At 40.3% G+C, this 25,826-nt stretch overlaps 1 protein-coding gene across 1 annotated transcript in view; it reads right to left on the bottom strand.

Moving 5' to 3' along the window:
- MCCC2 (methylcrotonyl-CoA carboxylase subunit 2) overlaps positions 1-25,826 on the bottom strand; it is a 61,458-nt gene that overhangs the window by 22,518 nt on the left and 13,114 nt on the right. Inside the window, exons 5-10 of the mRNA XM_037032052.1 lie at positions 24,732-24,859; positions 22,804-22,916; positions 11,479-11,592; positions 7,904-7,968; positions 2,090-2,189; positions 1,882-1,977 (exon numbers count right to left, since the gene is read on the bottom strand). Coding sequence (XP_036887947.1) covers positions 1,882-1,977; positions 2,090-2,189; positions 7,904-7,968; positions 11,479-11,592; positions 22,804-22,916; positions 24,732-24,859 — 616 coding nt within the window. The remainder of the gene's footprint in view (positions 1-1,881; positions 1,978-2,089; positions 2,190-7,903; positions 7,969-11,478; positions 11,593-22,803; positions 22,917-24,731; positions 24,860-25,826) is intronic.

Here is a 25,826-nt window from a genome sequence, read left to right as displayed (position 1 = left end):
GAAATCAATGCTCAGAGTGTCAGTCCCAGGACCACTGCCTAGGGGAACAAGGACTAGACCGGGGCTTTCTGAGTGCTATCCAATGCAGTCCCACAGCTCCATACACTAGGAAGCCTTCCATACAATGATATTTTGCTATGACAGAAAAAAACTATAAATTATCATCACACTGATGAGCTGAGTTGGCAAAAAGTAGAAGTCCACGATACTATTTAAGAAGGCAAGAGTCGCCCTGGCTGGTGTAGCTCAGTGGATTGAGCACAGGCCTGCGAACCAGCGGATCGCGGTTCCATTCCCAGTCAGGGCACATGCCTGGGTTGCAGGCCGGTTCCCTGCAGGCCAACTCCCAGCAGGGGACGCACAAAAGGCAACCATACATTGATGTTTCTCTCCCTCTCCCCTTCCCCTCTAAAGGTAAATAAATAAATAAAGTCTTAAAAAAAAAAAGAAGGCAAGAGTCTATCTTTATAAAATAATCTCCATTAAAATGAAATGGAATGACCATGAATGACTGGATTTGCATCTGTTTGGCTCATTTCTATGCTCCTGGTATTTGAAACAATACCTTCATAGCTCAAGTACTCAATAAATACTGCTGAACACATGAAAAAAGTAGTTATTCTTAAAGGGATGAATTCTTAACCATCTAGAAAACTTGGCTATCTGGAACAACTTTTTTCAAGCACATCAGATGGTAAGCACCATTTTTTTCTGTGCCTGTGATCAACTGAAAAGTCAAACTAAAATCCTAATTCTAAAAATTACAGTTAACTAAGTCACCTTGTTAAACAGGAGCATCCTAAACGTCCAGGATTTAAGACCCTCTAACAATACTAGGGTACTTCCTAAATAAATAATTATATGCACCCATAAATGGGATATTACATTCATCAATTCATTGAAAAAAATATTTATTGAGTGCCTACCATATTGCCAGATACTATTATATAAGGAATTAGGATCTAGCCATGGAAAACGTTTCATGAAAAGCCTTTAAATAATGGTGAAATATTTATAATTTAAGCTGGAAAAGATAGAATTTAAATATATATATATACATATAGTATCTCAACTGTATAAAAATACAGTATACATATAATAATATATACATAAAATACAGTATACATAAAATAATGTATACATATACATTAAGCTAATACACCAAAATATTAGCTGCTTTCTCTGGATGGTGGAATTACAAGCAATTTTTTGTCTTTCTATATTTTCTACAGTTTTCACAATTAGTACAATAATGGGTTATAGTCAAGGGGGAAAGTAACAAAATATTAAGGCCAAGAATCTGGTATTACAATAATTTTCTAGCTTAAAAAGTATTCTGCCAGAGAATGATACTAAACAAAAGACCACACGCTATATGCAAACACTAACAATTGTTACTCTGGACTACACAGACTATGTTGACAATCTGTAACCATAACAACAACTTCATCTGTAATCAAAAGTCTGATCTTTGCTATGTCATACTGATCTAAAAGGGTATGTTTTTTCTTTTGACAATTTACTGACATTTCATCCATTTCCTAAAACAAGAACACTTTAAAAAAATAGCTGAAAATTATCAGGTCGTCCTAACGACCTACATCATTCCTAACGTCCACATTATGGAATACTACTCGTGAACAAGCCAGGCATTGTCACTGAGTAACGAAAACTTTCCAGTAACAGAGGTTCCCCTCCTTTTAGTATTTCCTGTGTACCAATAAAACCTACACCATGGGAAGATCTTCCTTACACATAACTCCTTACTGAGATCCAAAACAGTTCCCAGGCAGGAACATTCTAAACACTCTGGCTGCGACCATGAATACACTTATAGAGACGGACAGCAAGGTTTACAGCTCACAGTCCCACTTCACGAACCTCTCGGACATCGAAGCTCTTCTTAAGGTCAGCACCAACTATTCCGTACAGTTCATCAGCAGGAAATAATGGATCTTCAGAAGGCTCGATGGTCACCTGCAGAAAATAGGAAAATCCAAATTAACCATTTTGAAAACGTTATTTCAAAACAACATAAGCCAAAATGATTTTCAGGAAAATAAAAGACAAAAGAACATGTCCAACTCACATCCATTTTCTTCTGATAATTCAGATTCCTCACAATCTTCCTAGTTAAATGAAGGGCATGGTTATCATCCAAAGCGTAGTAGTCAGTGACTCCAGACTTTCTGCAGAGTAAAGCACACTGAAATAATCAGATTAGAGAAAAGGAAAATAATTCAGTATCTTAAACCCCAAATCTCTCATCTAAGGATAGCATCATTTTTACTTCTAAACCACTTCAATATATGTCATTTAATCTGATCTTCAAATGTCCCCGGCACACATGGTAATGTCCCTGGTACTGCCCTGGTATCACAAACAGGAAGACCTGAGGCACACGTAAGAAAGAACCTTGCCCTAGAATCACCAGTAGCTGCATGAGAATCCACACCTCTACTTCTCAGTCTTGACCTCCTACTAGACCATGGGGCCTTGCTGAAAAGGATTTCTATTTAATGGCCATCTCATGCACCTCCAAGAAAAATTCTATGTGATCAAGTTCACCCACAGATGGCACACTTTCATGATGATGTTGGTAACTACAAAATGTGTTTGTATCTAACTGAGCTCCTAATGAAGATGCCAACTATGGTCTCCTGTCTCTGAAAGACTGCTGAGCCCCCTCCCTACAAAGTTACACTTAAGAGCAAGCTGTCATAGGGTAACAAACACAAAGGTTTAATGGGTATTAATAAAACAATTCTGTGGTAAGGGCCATGGAAGTTCTTGTTGAATTTCAAGTTCAATGTCAATGAAGTATAGACTTGCTCTGGTTATTAGTTCTTTTCTCATTAGCTGGCTTGTTATTTCAGATGTAAATGTACTATAACTTTCTAATAAAGTATAAACATAACTGTAAAGTCAGGTAAAAACCTGAAAAAACTAGAATTCTGGCTCATTTTATGAGTAAACTCCCACAATCTAAATTTTGATGTTTTGTCTAGGGAAAACATCAAACCCTTGGGAGACATTTCTTGGAACCGGACTCCCACAGTGGTTCTGTATCGCTCTCCACCTCCAGACCGGGTGTCCCTAAGTAAGAGCAGAAACTACATTTACTCCGCATCAGAGCCTCCAGTGCCTTTGTGATGGCACACCCTTCCATTTCTTTAATTCGATGATTTACAACTGCTGTATTTTTAAGTGCTTCATATATAACATCAGCTACAATTGCTGACTTCTGGCTACACTGTAGTAATCAGAAAGCAAACAGAAGCAAAGGAACTGCTTCCAAATTACCAAATATTTAAAAAGAAAATGCTTTCCTGGCCAGGTAGCTCAGTTGTTTAGAGTGTCATCCCAATACGCCAAGATTGTGGGTTTGATTCCCCGGACAGGGCATTTTCTTTCTCAAATCAATACATTAAAAATAAATAAAATAAAATGCTTTCTTTTAGAAAAATTACCTAGTATTTACCAAAACAGCAGGAAAGTAAAACCTTTGATGAGGCATTATATTATGTAAGTCTTTGTGCCAAACTTATTCTTCAAGATGACAAGTCAGAGAGGTATAAATACATATATTTATAAAGACAGAGAGAATCTTTATAAATATGTATTTATACCACTTTGATTAGAGAGAACCCAAAGCAAGTTGTGACTAGTATATTTTATGACACTGTTCCCCCCAAAAGCCATCAGCATCTAATCACTGTCCCATGACTTTAAACAGGTTATTATAAGTAATAATAGCTAGTAGTAATAGAGTACTTAGTATGCACCAAACCTGTGCTAAGGTAGGAAGTATTCTTATCTTTACTTCACACACAAGGAAATGAGGCTCAGGGACGTTAAGTCATTTGTTTAGTCATAAGGCAGTAAGTGACGCAGATAAAAGATGAATTCCAGAACCTACACCCTGAACTGATATACCGCCTACAGTTTTCATGAGCACCAGATCACATCTTTTAAACAGTCAAAAGACTTTTTTAAAATTAATGCTCCTCAAATACTATTTTCATCGCCTTCCCCTGATGAAGCACCTGCAAACAGTGGCAGCCCACTCAGTCCTACACCCACGCACCCTATTCTACCTGCGTCCTCTTTCTCTGCAGGTGGAAACATCTACCCTCTGCCTCCCCGTGACGGTCAGTGAACGGCCAGATAAGACATCACGCCGCCGCATCTCCACTCACACAGCTGCGCTCACCTAAATGAACAAGCGCAGTTCTCTGTTCAAACTCCGGCAGAAACTTCAGCTCTCCCTCTAAGCTTTTCTCTGCCTTCCTCAACTTCACTCCAGTCATTCCTTTAACCATTCCTCCCTTGGCCTTGGAAGCATGCTAACATTTTTTTTAATCCGCACCCAAGAATATCTTCATTAATTTTGAAGGAGAGAGGAAGGGAGAGGGACAGAGAAACAATCGGTTGCCTCCCATACACACCCCAACCTGGGGTCAAACCCACAACATTTGGTGTATGACACTCCAAACCAGTGGGCCACCCGTTGCTAGCATATTTTGTAATTGTTTTTTAATTAATTCATTTATTTCTCTCAGCTGCCTAATTAAATTATAAATGCCAACAGTAGGTACTAGGGCTAAAATTCTTCTTAGTCTTAGGTTGGCCCAAAAGTCCATCTGTTTTTTTCCATAAGAGGGCTCTAGTTATCACTTAGTTGTCTTTAACTTTATTCAAAACCATTTTACTAGATTGTATTATGAAAGCTGTTGTATCAATGTACATTTAAAAAATATATCAAAATTGGTGAACTTCTGTGTAGCCATTTTAATATTGAAGATGGAAGAAATAATCAACATTTTCAGCATATTATGCCTTACCCTCAAAACACAAAAAATTTTATTTGTGCAGTGTATGGAGAAGGTGTTGTGACTGATCAAACGTGTCGAAAATGGTCTGTGAAGTTCCACGCTGGAGATGTCTCACTGGACGATGCTCCAGTCGGGTAGACCAGTTGAAGTTGATAGTGATTCAATCCAGACAGTAACTGAGAACAATTAACTTTCTGCCACGTAGGGGATAACTGACATACTCAAAATACCCAAATCAATAAAGTTATTGGTGAAAATGAGAAATGTGTGTTTTATTTTACAGAAAAAACCATAGGGACCTTTTGGCCAACCCAATACAATTAATCTTTCCAAAAGTGCTCAATAAGGAAGAAATGCAAGAAAGACTGAGGCAAAGGTAGGCCCCTAAATCAACTCTTCAAAAGCCACGGCAGTGTTCTTTGGTAGGGAAGTAGAAATAGTAGACCTGTCTGCTCCCCTGGGTTTGTTTGTGGTTCAGCAGATCAAAGGGAGGTTTACTGCACCTGTCAGGCCACTGAGCCTGATGATTAGATACTTGTCATTTATGTCTGAGTTCTTTAGGGTACGATCCTGGGCCCTCCCCTTTGTCTGTATTCACCTATATTCACCTGGAGGTGAGCTCGTCTTGTCCCTTGGTTTTAAATTTCACAAATATAAGATCTCCAGCATTGATCTGGGCTCCCTGCCCTTGTAAGTTAACTGTCTCTTCAGCATCTCTACTTGGGTGTCTCAGGTATCTCTAACTTATCAGGTCTAAAAGGAATGTTTGATTCCCCTGCCCCATCCTTCAACCTGTTCTTTCTCTGCCTTCCCAATCTCAGGAAATAAAGCCAGTTCATGTTACTATCTTTGTCACGTTACCTTCCTGCACCCCTTACATGAATTCATCAATAAATCTCTCAATTCCACCTCTAAAATAGAGCTCAAATCTGTTCACCCCGCCCTACCTTCACTACCACTATAACCATTAAGCCACCAGCATCTCTCACCAACGATACTGACGCAACCACCCAACCAACTGGTCCCCCACGTAGACTCTTGCCAACACTACAAGCATTCCCCATTTAGCAGCCAGAGGGATTTTTTTTAAATGAAATATTTGGAAATAGCACATTCTTCTTAAAGCTTTTCAATGGTTCCCCAATTACTCATTTTTTTTAAAAAGAGCCCAAAACCTTTAATGTCCTATTATGATGATAAACAACAATAACAATGACATTTAACATTTATAGGTACATAGTTACAGCAGGTATTATCTCAAGCAATTTACATGTATCACCTTGTTAAACCCTCACAAAATTCTAGGAGGTAGATGGCCTTCTCATCCCTGAACTCTAACTGGACTGGTCAGATCAGTGATGTAATGGAGCCAGCTCATGCCTAACGCACAAGAGCATCTCTTCATAATTCGATGCTCAGTGGCATTCTGTTGGTAGCTTAAAATTGCCTATGGTGGGATAATTTATACTACAAAAGTTGGCAGATGCCATAAAGTAGGGTTTTTTTCCCTCCCCTAGACAACCTGCCACCAAGAGTTTAGCTAAGCTACTCCATGGTATTGCTGCCTCAGTATGCATTTCGTTTGGCTGAGAGGCCTGCAGGGACCTTAAGCTGACACTTGTGCAGGAACATGCCCTAAACAGCAACTGTAGGGTCACAAGCAAATCTAAGTCCTGATATGACTTTCCCAACAGCCCTTGTGATTGGCAGTCTCCCCAGCTTTCCAGCGCTGTATGCTACCTTAGAAAACACCCCAATGGGCTTACCAAACTTCCACACTTTTGCACTGAACAGACCAATCTGGCCCTTACCCAGGAATCCCAAAGCACTCCAATCTAGGACCCTATTAAAAACACATGCCCCAGTTTCTATCTCTCTCTTTCTCTGTCCGTACTCTGCCTGACCTCCCTGTGTAACCCCTGGAGGCATCCATGTACTTCCTCCAGGACCCATGAGTAATAAACTTCTCTATTTCAATTTTTCTTGTGGAGTGTTGTTGAATTGCAGCTCACCATCTAGAATCCTGTGCTCCTCTTCACAAATGTTCATTTAACCACTGGGTTTGAGTCGCCTTCTATATCCTCTCCCTATGTTTCTCCTTTGTAGGCCTTACCAAATATACACATTTATATGAATTTTTGGTAATTGTGTATTATTGCCCACCTCCCTGACTACACTGTAAACTCCTTGAGGTCAAAGACAATGCCTATCTGATCTCAAACATCTGGAACAGTGCCTATCACCTAACAAGTGCTTAATGGATATTTGTTAAATATCCATTAAGGAACCTGTCTCTCCAGTCTTTCAATAATGAAAAAGCTGATGTTCTTGAAATGCAACTCTACAGTTCAAAGAATTGAACCCTAAAACAGCAGACTGAGAATAAACTGCGGNACTGGGTTTGAGTCGCCTTCTATATCCTCTCCCTATGTTTCTCCTTTGTAGGCCTTACCAAATATACACATTTATATGAATTTTTGGTAATTGTGTATTATTGCCCACCTCCCTGACTACACTGTAAACTCCTTGAGGTCAAAGACAATGCCTATCTGATCTCAAACATCTGGAACAGTGCCTATCACCTAACAAGTGCTTAATGGATATTTGTTAAATATCCATTAAGGAACCTGTCTCTCCAGTCTTTCGATAATGAAAAAGCTGATGTTCTTGAAATGCAACTCTACAGTTCAAAGAATTGAACCCTAAAACAGCAGACTGAGAACAAATAAACTGTGGCAAGTTACCATATTTTTCGGACTATAACACGCACCCCCCAAAAAATTTGGGAGGGAAAGGGGGTGCATCTTACGGTCTAAATTGCAGCTTACATGGCTCGCTGTGGGGCAGGGGGAGCGGCGGTGGAGCAGGTTCACAGGTTATTAAATATTTTACCACATTTTTTCTTCCAAAAAATTTTCCCCTATTTTCCTCCTCTAAAACCTAGGTGCATCTTATGGTCCAGTGCATCCTATAGTCCTAAAAATACGGTAAATACTTGGAAAAATACTTTAAAGATCATTAGACAAACAACAACCAACCCTAAAAAGCAACAACCGTTTCTACTTCACCTGCAGTGAAGATCAGCACCACCAAGGTCCTGAGCTGACACACCTTCTCCAGTTGCTGCTTTAACCTACACGAACCAGGAGAAAAGTCAATGGTGAGAGTTGTCCACCCATCATACACAAATGTTTTCCTAAATGCCTATCTCCTGACTATACCTACCGCTCTTTCTTCCACAGAGCTAAAGAACACTTTGTTTTTCTGAATCCACTTGCCTAGCAAACCTACGTAACGCTGTTTCTAGTCTACAAGTGAAAAAAACTGAACCCAAGTCACTGAGAAACTTGCCCACAGCCCGGACAAGTGACGGAACGTGGTTTGAACCTAGGCACTCCTGGCCTGAAAGCCAGCTCTGCCCCCTCCAGTAGGCTGCTGCCACACGCAGGTTGAAGTCTTTGTGTCCGAGCCCACTGCCGGGCTCCCTACTCCCTCTCACCCTTGTGGTGAATCCCTGCTTCTCCTTCAAGCCCCACCTGCTCTATGTGGCTCTCCCTGACCCACCCAGGCTAATTTATCATTAATGACACTGCACAGAAGAAACAGAGCAATGCTTGCTTATCGGTGGTCCAAGAGTACCCCACTTACAGCTCCAACATGGCATCTGCAGGGCTGTATTTCAGTAACATGCATGTGTCCCTGCCATCTCCTACTGTGGGTTCCTTGATAGCAGAAACTGTAATTTATCACACTCAATAAATACACTGAAGCAGTGCCATTTTTCCACCCATGTTGAACACCCGAGTGACTACCACAAACTCTAAAAGGTATAATAACTTTAAGATTAAAATAATCTAAGATTTTTCATATCTAAGATTCAGCAGAATATAACCAAAAAAAGACACCTCAAGTGATAAATTAAGAATGACTTAATTATAGCCTGAGAAATTCTAAACAAGAAAAAACATTAGTGCTAAGTGCCAACCCCTTAGAAATTGCTTATTAATTCCTACTTCTTCAAGTTGACTGATTTGTTTCTTTTTCTTCAAATAGGAAAAGCTTTTGTTAGAATAATGAACATTAATCTAAAATAAAGCATAAAATGACTTCTTATTCAGTACATCAAAAGCTCTCTTAAATAAAAATTATTTCACAGGGAGAGATAATTAAACTTTTTACCTCCAATTATTCTACCCCCAGAACTAATTTTTGATCTCCTCTCAAAAAAGTTCAGTGTAAAATAGCATTTGGTCCAGATAATAACAAATTACAAGAGGTGTCTGGATATTTAAAGTTGTAAAAATGAATAAACAACCAATATACTATATTTATTTTTAGAGATTGAACTAAAAAAATAAGGATTTGTCATTGGTTAGTATTTACTGAGCACCCACATCATGTCTGATACCGTGGTAAGTGCAAAGATGATAAATGTCAGAGAAAATTAAAATAACTCATTCCACTAAATCACACATTCAGAAGATAAACAAAAGACAAAGGAACAAAAGCTCCTTCAAAAACTTGTCTTACCACTCTGCAGTTTTTCAACCATTTTAAGCTACTGAAAACTACAGCAATTCAACCCCACATTACGCGTGAAACCTCACAGCCTTTTCTCAATTTTCAGTAGAACAAGTGTCAACAGTCAGAACTCCCAAGCATACGAGATGCTGCTGCTGCTTTCCTACCCGTAAGCAAGGCTTTCGACAGTGGGCTCCTGAACGAGGGTCGGGCCTGCGACAGAACCGCAGACTTCTTCCGCTGCCAAGTTGTGTCAGGTCCAAGTTAAATCTGGATCTACTGGTAACCACTAACCTTTAAACAAAATCTTCTCTTGAAAATATTTAGCATTATTCTAGTATTATGATGCTGCCTATATTCCCAAAAAGATTTTTTAAAAAATTTAGTCATATCTTTATTCATTTTATTCACTCTCTAATGAAAACGAACAAGAACTACTCATGAAAGCATGCACCCTTACTACACCAAGGCAGATTCTGAGTGGATTTTCCGCTCATTAAACGACGACTGCTGTCACACAACGCTGGAGAAACATTAAAGCACAATAAAGACCACAGGCTGTCTGAACATGCCTTAAGACTCTTACCGCATTTGAAATGGCAGCTCCTCAGCCTGACCTGATCCTCAATAAGTTATTAAAAATTCACACAATTCATTTGGAAAATATACTTATTTAACAACAAAGCATAAGCTCTTTTTAACACACTCTTGTCAATAAATTTGCATTAATATTCCAAAACCAAGATGGTTCTTTGACAGACCTTTGGAGCCATAAACTTACCTTTTGAGATATATAATTCACATACCATAAAGCCCACCATTAAAGTATATAATTCAGTGTTTTTTACTGTATTTACAAACTTGTGCAACCACCACTGCCACCTAACTCCAGAACATTCATCCCTCCCAGAAGAAACCCAGTGCTCATTGGCACTCGCTCCCCATTCCACCCCCCCAGTCCCAGGCAGCCACTGATCCACTTTCCTTCTCCACGGTTGTGATCACACTGTCCAATGTTTCCTCTGTTGTGTCTGGCATAATGTTTTCAGGGTTCCTCCATGTCGTGGCATGTGTCAGAACTTCATTCCTTTTTATAGTTGAATAATACCCCACTGTCTATGGGTTATGGTTTTACAATATGACACTTTTCTTGTTCCCTACTTCATATTCTCGGATTTCCCCTATAATGGGACAGTTTGTTGTTCGGTGCAGTAAAGACCTATGTCTTCACCTGCCCTCTATCACTGTGAAGTCCAGGGTCGTGCTGTGCCGTCAGCACGGCAGAGTCATGTCCTAAGTACCAAGAGTCAGTGGAATGGAGCTGACCAAAGGGGAGTGAGGAAGGGCCAGGATGACCTCATTCAGTCCTCCGTGCTGCATCACAGGGAGGTGACCAGGGAGGTTGCACAGGGCCCGCTCTCAGAAGGGCTCTGTACTTGAAGCTTAATGCTCAGTGATCACTCTGCCGAAATTCTCATTTATCTCTGATTTTGTGTTCTCTAAGTAAAGTCTGAGAGGACAACGGAGTGTGTGTGTTGGGGTTTACAGCCTCAACTCTTGGCCGGTCTGCCACCCACCCCCTTGACTAGGATGAGGTCACAACTCGCTGCTTCCCTGCTAACAGGAGCCTGGGCCCTGGGCCCCAGCCCACCTTCTCCTCCCTGCCCCCTTCCTAGTGATTATTGTATCTTCCCAAGTGAGGTCATGACATGGGATCGGGGGTCAGGCGTGCACCCCCTGGTGGCTGAAGGTGGAGCACAGCAGCACCATCACTGTCAGGGCTGCATTATGGTTTCCTACAGATGACTCAGTGGGGGATGAACTAAGGTAAACTAAGGGCTAGCCTTTCACCCACTCCCCATCCTGGGACCAGGCACATCCTGACATGGAGTCTACTCTCCTCGGGAGTCGTGTATGCACTGGGAGCTGGGCTGGTGGGCCACTGGAAGAAGAGCTACCTGGAAGGGAAAAGATAAGAAGGTTCCAGAGATGGATGGTAGTGATGGTTGCATAACAAAGTGAATACACTTAATGCCACAGAGCTGTATATTTAAAAGTGGTAGAAATGATAAATTTTATATTATGTATATGTTACCTCGATGAATCAAAACTATGTTCTTACCAAGGGGGGTCCTGCCAAGAAAATGGTACCCTGCTTGCGTACAATGATGTTTTCATCAGCCATGGCAGGCACGTAAGCACCTCCGGCCGTGCAGGAGCCCATGACCACTGCTATCTGGAATCCAAGCATATAAGAAATTCATCAGGTATGGCCCAAACAGTGAATTATACCTTCTTTGGAACCACAAGCCCCTAAATGTTGCAGTATCAGGGGACACTACTAGCTGGTCCCTTTACATCATTTTAAAAGTGGAGTTCTCTAGCCCTGGCCAAGGTGGCTCAGTTAGTTGGAGCATTGCCCCATATAACAAAAGGTTGCAGGTTCAATCCCTGTCAGGGGATGTACAGGAGACAACCGATCAGTGTTTCTCACATAAATGTCTCTCTCTCTCCCCCCCCACTTCTCTAAAAATCAATAAACACATCCTCAGGTGAGGATTTAAAAAATTAATAAACAGATAAAAGTGGAGTCCTCTAAACAGTTGGAATAGCTTCCAAACTTCTTTTATCAAAGCATTTTAATAAAAATTTATATTTTATCATATAAAAATATAAATCATATTTCTTCTACAAAGTTTATGGATAATCTCCCTGTCAGACAGAAGAATGGCCAGAAGGACCAGTGGCCTAAGCAACTAATGGAGAAGAAACCCAAACCCACCCATACACTAGCAAAACTATATGAAAGGATAACTTTTAAATCTAATAAGTTCTCTAAACAACTGCCACTTACCTCACATGAATACTGAAATAATTCTCCAAATGAATGCTGTTAAACTGTGTGTTACCCTGAATTTGATACATTCTAAATGGAAAACTAATGTTAGCATCACAGTTGAAAATCTCGCTCAAAAGAAAGTCAGTTGTGCTGAAGCTGGGTGATGCATACAGGTGGGCCCACGGCACTGTTCAGTCTGCTTCTGTGTTTAAAACTTTCCATAACAAAAACTGAAGGGTATTCTTTCTTAGAGATTAGTGTAACACAAAGCACAATAAATACGGCTTTGGCAGTTACCCCTAGGCAGGCATAAATAATACACAAAGAAAAATAAGAAAAGTATGCAATAGATATTTTCTTAAATTATCACATGAAAGCAGTTCTTACTACTAATTCCAATATTACCAGTTTTCCTTATGGACATACAAATATCTGTTTTGAAAAAAAAACCTGCCACATTAGTATTAATCCAAAAATGGAAGGGAACACAATTCAACATTTTCCATCTAAGTGGCTGTTACAAAAAGCATTTCCCTATTACATATATGTTATTAAAAATGGTTGCAATATTTCTGTCAACATATCACAGCAATGTTTATCCCTTACTGTTTTTACTTATCACTCAGAAGTTTGTTCTCAAAATACCTATGGCTAGAAAAACTCATGCCGGCAAGCACAAAACAAATTCATTGTAGCAGTGTTCATAATAGTGAAAATATGCAAATAACCAACATGCCCATCAGTACAATATTTTGAATGGCTAAATAAATTATCAATAAATAAGCTCTTTAAAAATCTGAGGCAATAATAATGAATCTTAACACTTCATAAGTCCAAGCAGAAGGAAGGTGAGTGTTTTGCTCCATTATTCTCTGTACTTTCTGCATGTCTGATATATCTTACTGGCTTTTTCTTAAGGTTCCATCAGGAGCAAAGGACGCAACTGCAACTTGTCAGCTTGTTCTCTGTACCAGAACACCAGGCTCTGCTTAAACTATTTCAGTGCTACAGAAAAGTCAAGGAAGTACGGAGAAGTATAGCGATGTAAGGACCTAAAAGAGGACACTTCAAAAGTAAGCCCCACAGAACCGAACAGGCACAGCAGTGTTCCATGGAAACAACAGGAATTTAAAGCGGCGGAAAGAACGGCCCTGCCAGTGAGTATTCAGGGCCCACGGACTGGCATGGAGGTTGGGCGGGAGGAGACAAAGACAGAGGAATTAGTTTCCCAAAATGTAGTAAGACAAAACTAAGGAAACTGACTTCTCAATTATGTGTCAATTTTTTAAAAAACATTAAAAACAAGGAGGGAAATGAAACTGAATGCCATCGCGCCATCTCAGATTGGGGAAGAAAGATCTACCACTTTGGCAGAAATGTCTCACCACTGAATAGCTGACAAATTATTGGCACATCTACATAAGGGAATCTTACCATATTCCTTAGGGCACTTCAGATGCATTTTTACCACACTACCTCTGAAACCAAGGGAACCAGCAATCCACTTCTCTGACACCAGCTGATAATAGCCTACCAATAATCCCTGATGCTGGTATTCACATCCTGTGTGATCTCATCCCTTGAGTGTGTAGTGGATCTGGTGATGTGCTCCTAGCAGATGGCAAGGGTCACTTCTGTTATCAAGTTCTGAAACACTGTGTCCTCATCTTACTGGCACTCTCTGTCTTGCCCACTCGCTTCCTTACTCTGATGCAGCCAGCTGACACAAGGTGAGATGTTCTATGCTGAAGCCCATGTGGGGAAGGAAAAACCAGGAAAGCCCCCAGCCAACAGCTCATGAGGAACTGAGTGAGGCCTGCAGAGAACTGAATCCTGCCGACAACCACGTGAGTAAACAAGGAGTTGGATCCTTCCCAGTGAAGCCTCGCAATGACTGCACGCATGTGAGAGGCCAGAGCTGGAGGAGCCAGCTAAGGTGAGCTCAGACTCCTGACAGCACAGAAGCTGTAAGATAGTAAATGTTGTCTTAAACTGCTTCGTTTAGGGGTAATTTTTTCGGCAGCAGTGGATAAGTAATGCAGACAGCAAGACCACCGACCTGAACAGACTGCAACTGCAGCATACATCTGCAGACTGGGACAGTCTTAAACAAGTGAAGGACATGGGAAAACCCTGGAGCCAGTCACAAAAGGCCACTTACTGCATGACTCAAACTGTATAAACATCCGGAATAGGCAAATCCATAGAAACACAAAGTGGATTAATGGTTGCCAGGGGCCGGGGAGACTAGGTGGAAACGGAGAATAACCGCTAATGAAAATGGCATTTCTTTTGGGGGGTAAAAATGTTCCACAGTATGAATATCTTAAAAATCACTGAACATAATAAACTGGTAAGCTGTATGATATGTGGGTTTTATCTTAATAAAGCTATTATTAAAAAATTTTTAAGTCCTGGCTGGTGTGGCTCAGTGGATTGAGCACCAAACTGCAAACCCAAGGGTTGCCAGTTTGATTCCCAGTCAGAGCACATGTCTAGGTTGCAGGCCAGGTCCCTAGTTGGGAGGCAACCACACACTGACATTTCTCTTTCTCCCTCCCTTCCCCTCTCTCTATAAATAAGTAAATAAATAAATAAGTCTTTAAAAAACTTTTAAAGCAAAAGCTAGTTACTAAGTATACAAGAATCAAAATTCTCCAATTTTTCATCAGTGAGAAAAGCTATTCCAGTCTCATGTTCCTAACAGGAACAAAACCTAGTATTGCTAAAGCAAATTCTGATACCAAAAATAAAAATTAAACAAAAGGACACAGATGAGACGCCACTGAGACACAATCTCCTCTTCTTGTCATTGAATTCTGAGCTGTTCCCTCACAAAACAGAGTGGCTATGCAGCAAGAAGAGCTCTGCCACATGTCTGCGGGTGCTTCTCAAACAGCACAAGGACCCCAGGGTCAAACCAGCACTGAAGGCTTTGCAAGTCCCAGAGCACGGGTCTGCAGTACACCAAAGATCTTACACTAGGCCGCTGTGGGCCAAAGATCTGGAAGCCCAGAAAGTAGTTCTGCTGCTTTCTCTGCTACAAGGATATGAAAAGGGCATAAGAGACTTGGCCGTAAACTATTCTGATCATACTCAAGAGTTGCATGGGAGGCTCAGCAGTGACCCTCAGGACAAAAGAAAACTCCCAAGAAATGTACTGAGTGGCTACAGTCCACAGTCACCAATGATATGCGTCTGCTCTATGACATGGACAAACCAAGAGGTTGCTCTTCCAGAGTGAGGAAGCACAGGTGGTTCCAACAACTGAACCAAGAGTAAGAAAGAACCTGCCCTGGCTGGTGTAGCTCAGAACCAACGGGTCACAAGTTTGATTCTCAGTCAGGGCACATGCCTGGGTTGCGGGCCAGGTCCCCAGTTGGTGGGGCACGAGAGGGAACCACACATTGATGTTTCTGTCCCTCCCTTCCCCTGCCTCTAAAAATAATTTTTTAATCTTAAAAAAAAAAGAGTAAGAAAGAACCCTGGCCACTGTGGCACAGTTGGCTGGAGCAGTGTCCATGCACCTAGGGTCATGGGCTCTTCTATCCCTGGTCAGGGCACATTCCTAGGTTGTGGGTTCAATTCCCCAATTGGGGCACATACAGGAGGCAACTGATCAATGTCTCTCTCTCTCACTCATTCACTCAAATCAATAAATGTGTCCTAGGATAAGGATTTTTAAAAAAGAGTGAGAAAGAAAGCAGCAGGAAAGCTCAGAATGATGTGTACCTGACAGTAACCACACTTGCCATCACCACTGTGGATGGCACAACAACATTTCTGAGTAAAAGAAAAAGAGATGCTACATAACAGAGGCAACAGTCTTTAAAGAACTTTAGACAAAATTTCAACACTTCCAGTTCTTGCCTGAACGGAGAATGGTTCTCATTGTACTTGATACAAATTACAAATCACAGGTGAGCAGCCAGCCTATGGAAAGCGGTTGTTAGAGGAAAAGCGGTGTGATCTCCAGACCTCCATCCTTCCACTGAACTACTGCAGCCTGTTCAGTGCAAAGGCACAGCGGTGGTAAACATACAGTAACTTGGAGGGGCAAGAGGTTTCAGCTGCTTGATGGAAAAGCCATTAAAAATACAATAGTATAGTTTTAAAATAATACATTTTTCAATCTCTCATCTTACTTCTGTTTTTAAAGTATATTTTATTGATTATGCCACTACAGTTGTCCCATTTCCCCCCTTTCATTCCCCTCCACTCTGCACACCCCTCCCCCAATATTCCCTCCCTTTAGTTCATATCCATGTGTTTGTCATAAGTTCTTTAGGTTCTACATTTCCCACACTACTCTTGCCCTCCCCTGTCTATTTTCTACCTACCGTCTATGCTTATTCTCTGTACCTTCCCCCCGCCTTCTCCGCCTCCCACTCCCCTGTTGCTTACCCTCCATGTGATCTCCATTTCTGTGGTTCTGCTCCTGATCTAGGTGTCTGCTTAGTTTGCTTTTGTTTTAGGTGTGGTTGTTAATAACTGTGAGTTTGCTGTCCTTTCACTGTTCCTATTTTTTATCTTCTTTTTCTTATATAAGTCCCTTTAACATTCACATAATAAGGGCTTGGTGATGATGAACTCCTTGAACTCGACCTTCTCTGAGAAGCACTTTATCTGTCCTCCCATTCTAAATGAAAGCTTTGCTGGATAGAGCAATCTTGGATGTAGTTCTTTGGATTTCATGACTTGGAATACTTCTTTCCAGCCCCTTCTTGCCTGTAAGGTCTCTTTTGAGAAATCCGCTGACAGTCTGATGGGTACTCCTTTGTAGGTGACTGTCCCCTTATCTCTTGCTGCTTCTAGGAGTCTCTCCTTCATTTTATTCTTGGCTAATGTAACTATGACGTGTCTTGGTGTGTTCCTCCTTGGGTCCACCTTCTTTGGGACTCTCTGAGCTTCCTGGATTTCCTGGAAGTCTATTGCCTTTGCCAGATTGGGGAAGTTCTCCTTTATTATTTGTTCAAATAACTTTTCCACTTGTTGCTCTTCCTCTTCCCCTTCTGGTACCCCTATAATTCAGATGTTGGGAACGTTTAAGGACGTCCTGGAAGTTCCTAAGCCTCTCCTCATTTTTTTGAATTCTTGCTTCTTCATTCTTTTCTGTTTAGTTGTTTCTTCCTTCCTTCTGGTCCACTCCATTGATTTGAGTCCCAGTTTTGTTTCCATCACTATTGGTTCCCTGTGCATTTTGCTTCATTTCATTTAGTGTAGCTTTCATTTTTTCATCTAATCTGCAACTAAAATCAACCAGTTCTGTGAGCATACTAATCACCAGTATTTTGAACTGTCCATCTGAGAGGCTGGCTATGTCTTCGTCGCTTATAAGTATTGGCTCTGGGGCTTTGAGCTGTTCTTCTGCTTGAGCCATAATGTTTTGGTCTGTTTGCACCTATTACTTATGAGGGGTGGATACTCAGGTGTTCACCAGGGCAGGTCAACCCAGTTGCTGGGTTGTGACTGGGAGTAGGGTCAGAGAGGGAGCAATGGCATTTGTTCTGCTCTCTCTCAAATTTTGGTCCCCTCTGCCACTTCCCACAAGCAAATTAGGCCCTTCTGGTGCTGGTTCCCAGGTGTGTGGGCCTGTGTACATTCTAGGACCCTGTGGGTCTCTCCAACAAACTCTCCTGGGAGGCTGGGAGCCTCTCTTGGCACCTCAACTCCCAAAAGTTTTTCCAATCACTGCTTTTGGGCTTTAATTCCTGTCACTGGAGCCCTGGGTTGTGTGGTCTGTCTCACTGCCCGTTTTTTTTCCTGCCTCATCTGTGCACAAATATGTGTCTGCAGTCAGCCAGCCACCTTTAGAGCCTTACTGGGTTTGCTTGTTTCATCCCCGCACCTACCAGGGTGTGCTAGCCACCGCCTTTTCCTGCTGGGACCCCTCTCTGCTAGCAGCCAACTCTGCCCCTCTTACCGGTCTGGATGAATGGTTCATTGTTGTCGGACTTCAGTACAGTTCAATTTTCTGTCTGTTTTGGTTGTGTTTTTGTTTCTAAATCTTTGTTGTCCTTAAATTTGGTTGTATGAGGAGGTACAGTATTTCCACCTACACCTCCATCCTTGTTGAAAGTTCATCTAAATCTCTCATCTTACTTGTTTTTCACCAAAAGTATTTGTGGAAAGCAAATAGTACTACATCACATTTGTTATTTCTTATACCTGAAGAGCCACTACTAAAAAATAAAAGCCACAAAATACACATCAATTACCTAGCTCCAAATTGGGTCCAGACTTTAAGAACATTGTCAACTACAGTGACTGATCACACTGCCAACTGTAGAATACTCACACTTCTCTGTGCCAACTGGAGAGGCTGAAATGTACACAGAAAACAAAAAGCCTATTTTACCCTGAATGTCCTGTTTCTTCCTCAGTCTTTATCAGAGAGCCTCAAACATTGAAACAGAATTATTTCATCTCCCCTAGACCCTATCTGGCTTCCTGAATGGACTGGAATTCATTTTTTAAATAATAATATACAATGTCCTAACTAAGTCTTTCTACACAATTACCAAGGTTTGAAGCAAAGAAAATACATTTCAAAAATAATGAGCGAAGAGAATACAAAGTATCTCATTTGAATTGTCTTTTCTTCTTTGAAAACAAAAGTTTTAAACTTGGAAGATCTGAAGGAATCTGTCCACATTTTTATCACTGCAAAAATACAGAAAATAACAGAGAAAGACAGATCTTAGCGTGAATGTGTGGATATACAATGGGCAAGGTTAATAACATTAAAATAAAAACCAGCCTTGGGGAGGAGAACGGGGACTGAGCAAGCAAGAAAGTTAGTGCTAGCTGTCTGAAGGCACACAGGACAGAACTGGAGTAACAACAATTGTTTTATATAATAACACTGAAAATTGTCTTTATCAGTCAAGTGAATAGCCTGAATAATAAAACATATTAAAACACGGGAAGCAGAATTATTCAATGTTAGATATCACTTTAATAGTCATTGGGATGTACTTTTTTCTTTGTAACTATTTAGTTATAAGAAAGTTATATAACTTTCATTCTTTTAATTAATACTAAGTAAGCACCTTCTTACAGAAATGTGTGAAAATATAAACATTAATCTGATAGTGTTTCTGGTCTCAAGTAGGTTAGTCTTGTGAGGAAAATTAGGATATATCTAGATAAAAGGAATAAATGCCATTAGTAAGGTATAGCTCAAGAATTACAGGAGATGGGAGAAGGAAAAGATGACTTCTCGTAAGAAATTCTGGGAAGCTTTCCTGAAAAAGGCGGTGTCTGAGAAGTGCCTTGGAGGACGGGCTGGAGACTTGGAGCCCAGGACGGGGGAGAGGACCTGGCAGACAGTCATGACAGGCAGGTGCACAGGAACAAAGCGTGGGGCAGACTGGCGGTGGTCTACAGAGTACGAGCAGCACGGCCAGAAAATTAGGTTAGAACCAGATCGCTCGGGGTCTTGAGTACCAGCTAAGAAGTCTGAAGCTTGCTTTGTACAAACTATGTTCTGGAACCAGGGAACTAGATAAAGAATAACCCTGCAGTAATGTGCACAACAGAAAAGGAGAGACTCGGCAGTCAGGGACACCAGACGGGCAAAGCTAGTGCCACTGCACACCTGGTAATGAAGGCCCAAACTGCCTAGGAGGTGGTGCTGGGAACCGAGTGAGGACCCACCCAAAGGTAAAAATCAACAGGACTTCATTCACCAAAGGTTTATTATGTGTTGATTACCTTCCCAGCAACAGAGGAGCTCCTGAGAATACAAAAATAAGGAAGATACTATATGTACTTCTGACCTAAAAGAATTAAGTAGAGGAAAAAGCAGGGAAGAGTCAGGGATGATACCAAAGTCTCAATTCTAGGGAAAAGAGCAAGAGGCAAGGACCATCAACAGCACACAGAAACACAGGTGAAGAAGTGAATTAGCAGGGGAAGCTAAAGTGCCCGATGTGAAATTTAAACCTATGGCACCAGCAGGAAATCCACACAAACAGAAGCCCTGAGTGTAAGTAGAGGAGTGAAGGGAGGTCAGGACTAGAAAAGAACATAGAGATGACGGGTAGGTCATGAGACTGTATTAAGCCATTAAGGACAAGTTCTTGGCTGGGGCTGGTAGGGTCAAATGGAGAGAGCAGCGTGAAGCCTAGAGCATTTCAAGACCAGGAACAATGACAGTACCAGAAGGCTGTGGGAAGTGAGGGTCTGCTCCTTCCGTTAGCAGGGCCCTCTGGGGCAGAGCAGCGTTAGGAGAGCAAGCCATCAGAAAAGAAGATCCTGGGCCAATCTTTAAGGAGTTTGTATAAATTCAATTAAAAAATTTAAATATTGACCAATGTTACCCCAATAAATTCAATACAAAAAAAAAAGAAAGAAAAAGAAGTAGTTTGGTAATTCTGGGAAGGAGAGAAGCTCCAAAGAACAGCAAAAGCTGAAAAACATCCTTTGCTCTCAGTATTATTTTTGGTACTTTTTCTTTTCCCTTTAAAAAAAAGAAGTCAATGTGACTACTGGCTATGAGAAAAATTTGTGGATGAGGAAATATTAAAGTAAAGGAGAGAAATGGATAAAGCACAAAGGAGGGGTTGGTGTTAAGATTCTAAATGCCAAGTTTAGCGTTGGAGAAGCAGCAGGACAATTCTTTCTGGAATAAAAGAAGACAGAGTAAGTAACTGTTTTTAATAGAAACCGCAGTGCTCACACAGAGCAGACTCAGCAACACGGGCAGCAGCAGCCTAGGTGCAGACCTCAGGTCTGGAGCTCATACACAGGGGCAAGATCAGGATGGGCACTGTGGAGAGTAGTATATAGTAAATAAATTTCTTTAACCCGAAGAAGTTCATAAAAATACCAAAAAGGCAAACCTCAACCACGCTCTTCCCTTTGGAGTGAAAGAGAAGAAAATAAAGAGAAATGGCTCAGTTAAAGAAATGTTAAAATTTTTAGGAAACAAAAATGAAATAGACAAAAGGAAGGCATTCATTCACATGCCCTTGAGGCATTTTAGATTTTTTTTAACCATAGGCAGAAATTGCTTAGCCCTCACATATGACACTTTGAACTCAAAGAACACCTGTTTTTTAAAGCACTTCCCACTGTACATTCCACAGAAGCAAAGACCTTCCCAACCCTTGTCCCGGTTTGGGTCACCAGCACAGTGCCTGGCTCACAGCAGGACCTCCATAAATATTTGGTTGATGATTTATTTTCCACAAAAACTACATCAACAGAGAAAGCAAAAAATGAGATTGCCAAGTGACAGAAGTCTGCAGTGGGCTGAACAGTGGCCCCCAAAAGGTATGACCATACCCAAATCCCTAGAAGCTGGGAATGTGACTTTATTTGCAGCTGTAATTATGGCTCTTTTGATAGAATCACTCTGGATTACCCAGGTGGGCTCTAAATCCGTGACAAGCATGTCCTTATAAGCCAGAGAAGTAAACGCAGACACCTGAAGAAAGCCACGTAAAGCCCCACAAAGAGTGCTCTTGCTCTCGCTCACTCCCTTGCTCATTTGCTCTCTCTCTGCCCAAGGTCACCTTAAGGACTTCATATCAGATAACGGAAGAGCCATCTATGCAAAACTGAGCAAAGCTGAATTTTCTATTTAGGTAAATAAAGCACAGAGATACGCAAAGTTACTATATAACAGTAAATATATAGAGTGAATAATAATATACCCTACTAATAGAAAATAAAAGAGACACAATTCTAAGTGAGGACTAATTAATTAGAATATTAGTAAAAATCTACAAACTTAAGAAATCCAATAAAACATAAAGAAGTAGCAAGCATCAGTATTATGAAGTATTTCAAACATGCAAAAAAGATTAGAGAATAACAAAATAAACATCCTTCTACCTAATACCAAGTCTTAATAAATCTTGACATTTGGCCCAATTTACTTGCAGATTTAAAGAAATAAAATATTTCAGACATAATTGAAGTCTCTATACAGCTCTTCCTGACCACTTTCCCCTCCCTCCCACCTCAAAGGTGACCATTATTTTAAAGCTAAGCATATTATTCACATGTACACATTTAGACATAAATAAAAGGCAGTATTATTTGATGTATTTAAGCTTAACATACATATAGCAATTGGCTACATATTTATTCCACTATTTTTTATTTAAAAAACTTAAAATTTTGGGTTTTTTTTACATTCCATTATTTTTTTTTACTCAAAATCTTTTTTGAGATGTATTCATGTTGATCCATGCAATTCTAGTTCATTCACTTTAACAGCTAAAAACTGTATTATTGATCTCCCATTAACGGTCATTCAGCCTGCTCTTCAACTTCCGCTGTGCAAACAACGCTACAACCAGCCTTCCTGTACGTGTCTCCTCACACATACACTAGAGTCTCTCCAGAATATGGTTACAAAAAACGACGACTTGGTGCCCGTTCTTTTTAAAACTCTTTTTCTTTGGTAAACTTCCTCTATTACAATAAAAGTGTATTCCCATAATTAACAGAAGAATCTGACTAGAGGTAGCCCTTAGATACTTTCTGTGGAAAAAGAATAAACTCTGAATTCACTAGTTTTAAGTCATCTAAGAGTACCTACTTAGAAGAGTCATTTAGAGCAAAAAGCAACGTATCTTGTTAATGAGAAACTACCTGTGCGATATTTTTAGAAGACATAATTGCTAGATTATAGAATATGCGGCCAAAGTGATCTCGATCTGGAAATGCATCTGCTTGTCGAGTTAAGTTTGCCCCTCCTGAATCAACTGAAGACAAGGAAAAGGAGAAAAATAAGTACATGTCCATGAACAAAATATGGTACACACAGAAAAACTCGCATCAATGACAGCATCGTTTCTTAACCATAAAAACCTGTGCCATCTTTCTAAACTATTCTACAGCATCTTTCTCCAGTCCTACAATGTAACCGAAACGCTTCACTGTTTCCCTCAAGTCCATTAGGCTCTCCTACCCCTGTGCCAAACTCCACCTGAGATGTGTGCTGTATTCTCTGCTTTGAGGACCAGCCAAAGCTTCAGAAACACTGTAAATGCTTAACCAGTTCATCTTTAAAAAATGTTTTCCCCCCTTTTACCCAATACAGAAACTATCTACAGAATTTATGTGACAATGTATGACATATTGCCTTCTGATACTGCTGATTACAGAGTGGTGGATAAAGAATGTCAGCTGGGTTCAAAACGGAGCTTGGTTATTTCACAGCTTTGTGATCACAGGCGCGTTTCCTAACCATTCTATACCTTGGTTTCCTCACCGGTGAAATGAAGATAATGGCAGCTTTCCATAAGACTTCTTATTGGGATAACATGAAATAATGTGTGTGGAACACGTAGCTCAGCACACACTGTGAGTACACATAGTAATACTATGAAAAGTCAGTTAGTCTCATACCTATTATTCCTGCCTACAATCATAAGTCTTTTATTGTTATTTGATGCATTACATCTTGTCTCCAATCATTAGAAGTGAGCTGAAGATAAGGACCTCCTAATACTCTCCACTGCATCCCCTACACTGTTTGGCATAGCACCTGAAAGCAGTAGGACCTCATTTGCTATATTCTATCTATACAAAGTAGTCAACCAGGCAAATTCACCTTCACAGAAAAAAAAAATCACTCCACCAGTACCTGTTCAAATACCCATATAAACGAACAATATATTTTAGCATTTTATAAAACTAAACCAGTATCTAGAAAGTGACAATTATATACTGCCTTGCTTTTATGTTCTTTTTAAAATATCCTTAGATTTAAATGTATTTTAATTTTAAATATAAAATTACTTTCACTGAAAGTTAAATTTTCTTATTAAACTTAATCAGGTGATCACTTCATAACGTATATAAGTATCTAGTCACTATGTTGTACACCTCAAAGTAATATATAATATTGAGTGTATGTCAACTATAATTGAAAAATATTTTTTTAAATATTAAAATTAAGTTAAATTTCTTTAAATTTTATCTGCATACTCAGCCCTGGCCTGGTAGCTAAGTTGCTTAGAGTATCATCCCAAAATACCAAGGTTGCAGGTTCGATCTCCAGTCAGGGCACATACAAGAATCTACCAATGAATGCACAATAAGTGGAACAACAAAAATCAATGTTTCTCTCTCTTTCCAAAATTAATAAATTTAAAAATATATCTTTTTAAAAGATTATATACATACTTAAGCATTTAACATAGTACCTGACAACCTGAAACTCAAGAGATTCAAAAATAGTAGCTATTATTTTTTCATAGTTTGAACCCATTAACAGAAGAAAATATATATACGGGGGTAAAAAAGCACACACCTGTAGGAAAAAAACTGGCATAAACCAAAATACTGTCAAAGGTTACTCCTCAGTGACGTTATTATGGGTAGTTCTTATTTACTTTTTCTCCCAGACTTCCCAGCCAAGAACATGTATTTCTTTTGTAAATACAGAAAAAACAATAGTCATAAAAAATACTCAGTGATAACAAGTTTTTATATATATATGGTTATAAAGCCCCTGTAAACAGTCATATATTTTACCAGCTAAAAGTAGTTTATTTTAGAACCCTCTGACTTGCCCAAGTAGATGCAGGGGAGCCTGTTTTGTAGCGCGATTTCTTGTGCCCGCAAGTGCTTTTTCACGGTCACTGGGTAGTAGGTGCCTCCTTTGACAGTGGCATCATTGGCAACAATCATACATTCTACTCTGAAAGGCAGAAATTTCATTGGAAAGACAATATGAGAGATTTCTTCACAGTCAAAGGCCAATCACATCACATTCCAAAACACTCCAATGCCACGTTCAACTTCCAGCACAAGAGACCAATGAGAGGTATCAGTAGACGATCTCAGGATACAAAAGGAAGCTCTAATGGACAACAACGAGAAGGGGAGTGGAAGTGGGGGAGGCAGGCGGGGAGAGCTGGGGTGGTGGGGAGGTGTGGGGGGAAAAGGCAGAAACTGTACTTGAAAAACAATAAAAAAAATTGAGATAAAAAAAGCAAGTCTTAGCCCTGGCTGGTGTAGCTCAGTGGATTGAGCGTGGGCCTGTGAACTACATGATCGTGGTTCGATTCCCAGTCAGGGCACATGCCTGGGTTGCAGGCCAGTTCCCAGCAGGGGACTCAAGAGAGGCAACCATACATTGATATTTCTCTCTCTCCTTCCCTTCCCCTCTAAAAATAAATAAATAAAATTTTTTTTAAAAAGCAAGTTTTAATCACAGTTCACATATTCATTTATAAAATAGAAAATGATCACTCTTTTAAAGTATATTTTATTGATTATGCCATTAGTTGTCACATTCTTTTTTCTCCCCTTTATTGCCCTCCGTCCTGTACCCCCCTCCCACCCACATTTCCCCACCCCCTTAGTTCATATCCATGGGTCATACATATCAGTTCTTTGGCTTCTCCATTTCCTATACTACTCTTAACCTTCACCCTGTCTATTTTGTACCTACCACTTATGCTGCTCATTCCCTGTACCTTTTCCTGCATACTCCCCCGTCCCCCTCCCCAGTGATATCCCTCCATGTGATCTCCATTTCTGTGATTCTGTTTCTGTTCTAGTTGTTCGCTTAGTTTGGGTTTTGTTTTTATTTTTTAGGTTCAGTTGCTGATAGTTGTGAGTTTGTTGTCATTTTACTGTTCATAGTTTTGATCTTCTTCTTT

The sequence above is a fragment of the Sturnira hondurensis genome, unplaced genomic scaffold, assembly GCF_014824575.4.
Source record: "Sturnira hondurensis isolate 20B ecotype Veracruz unplaced genomic scaffold, ASM1482457v3 Scaffold0021354, whole genome shotgun sequence".
Lineage (NCBI taxonomy): Eukaryota > Metazoa > Chordata > Mammalia > Chiroptera > Phyllostomidae > Sturnira > Sturnira hondurensis.
The sequence above is the reverse complement of the archived record's forward strand: the minus strand, read 5'-3'. Positions and strand labels throughout refer to the sequence as shown.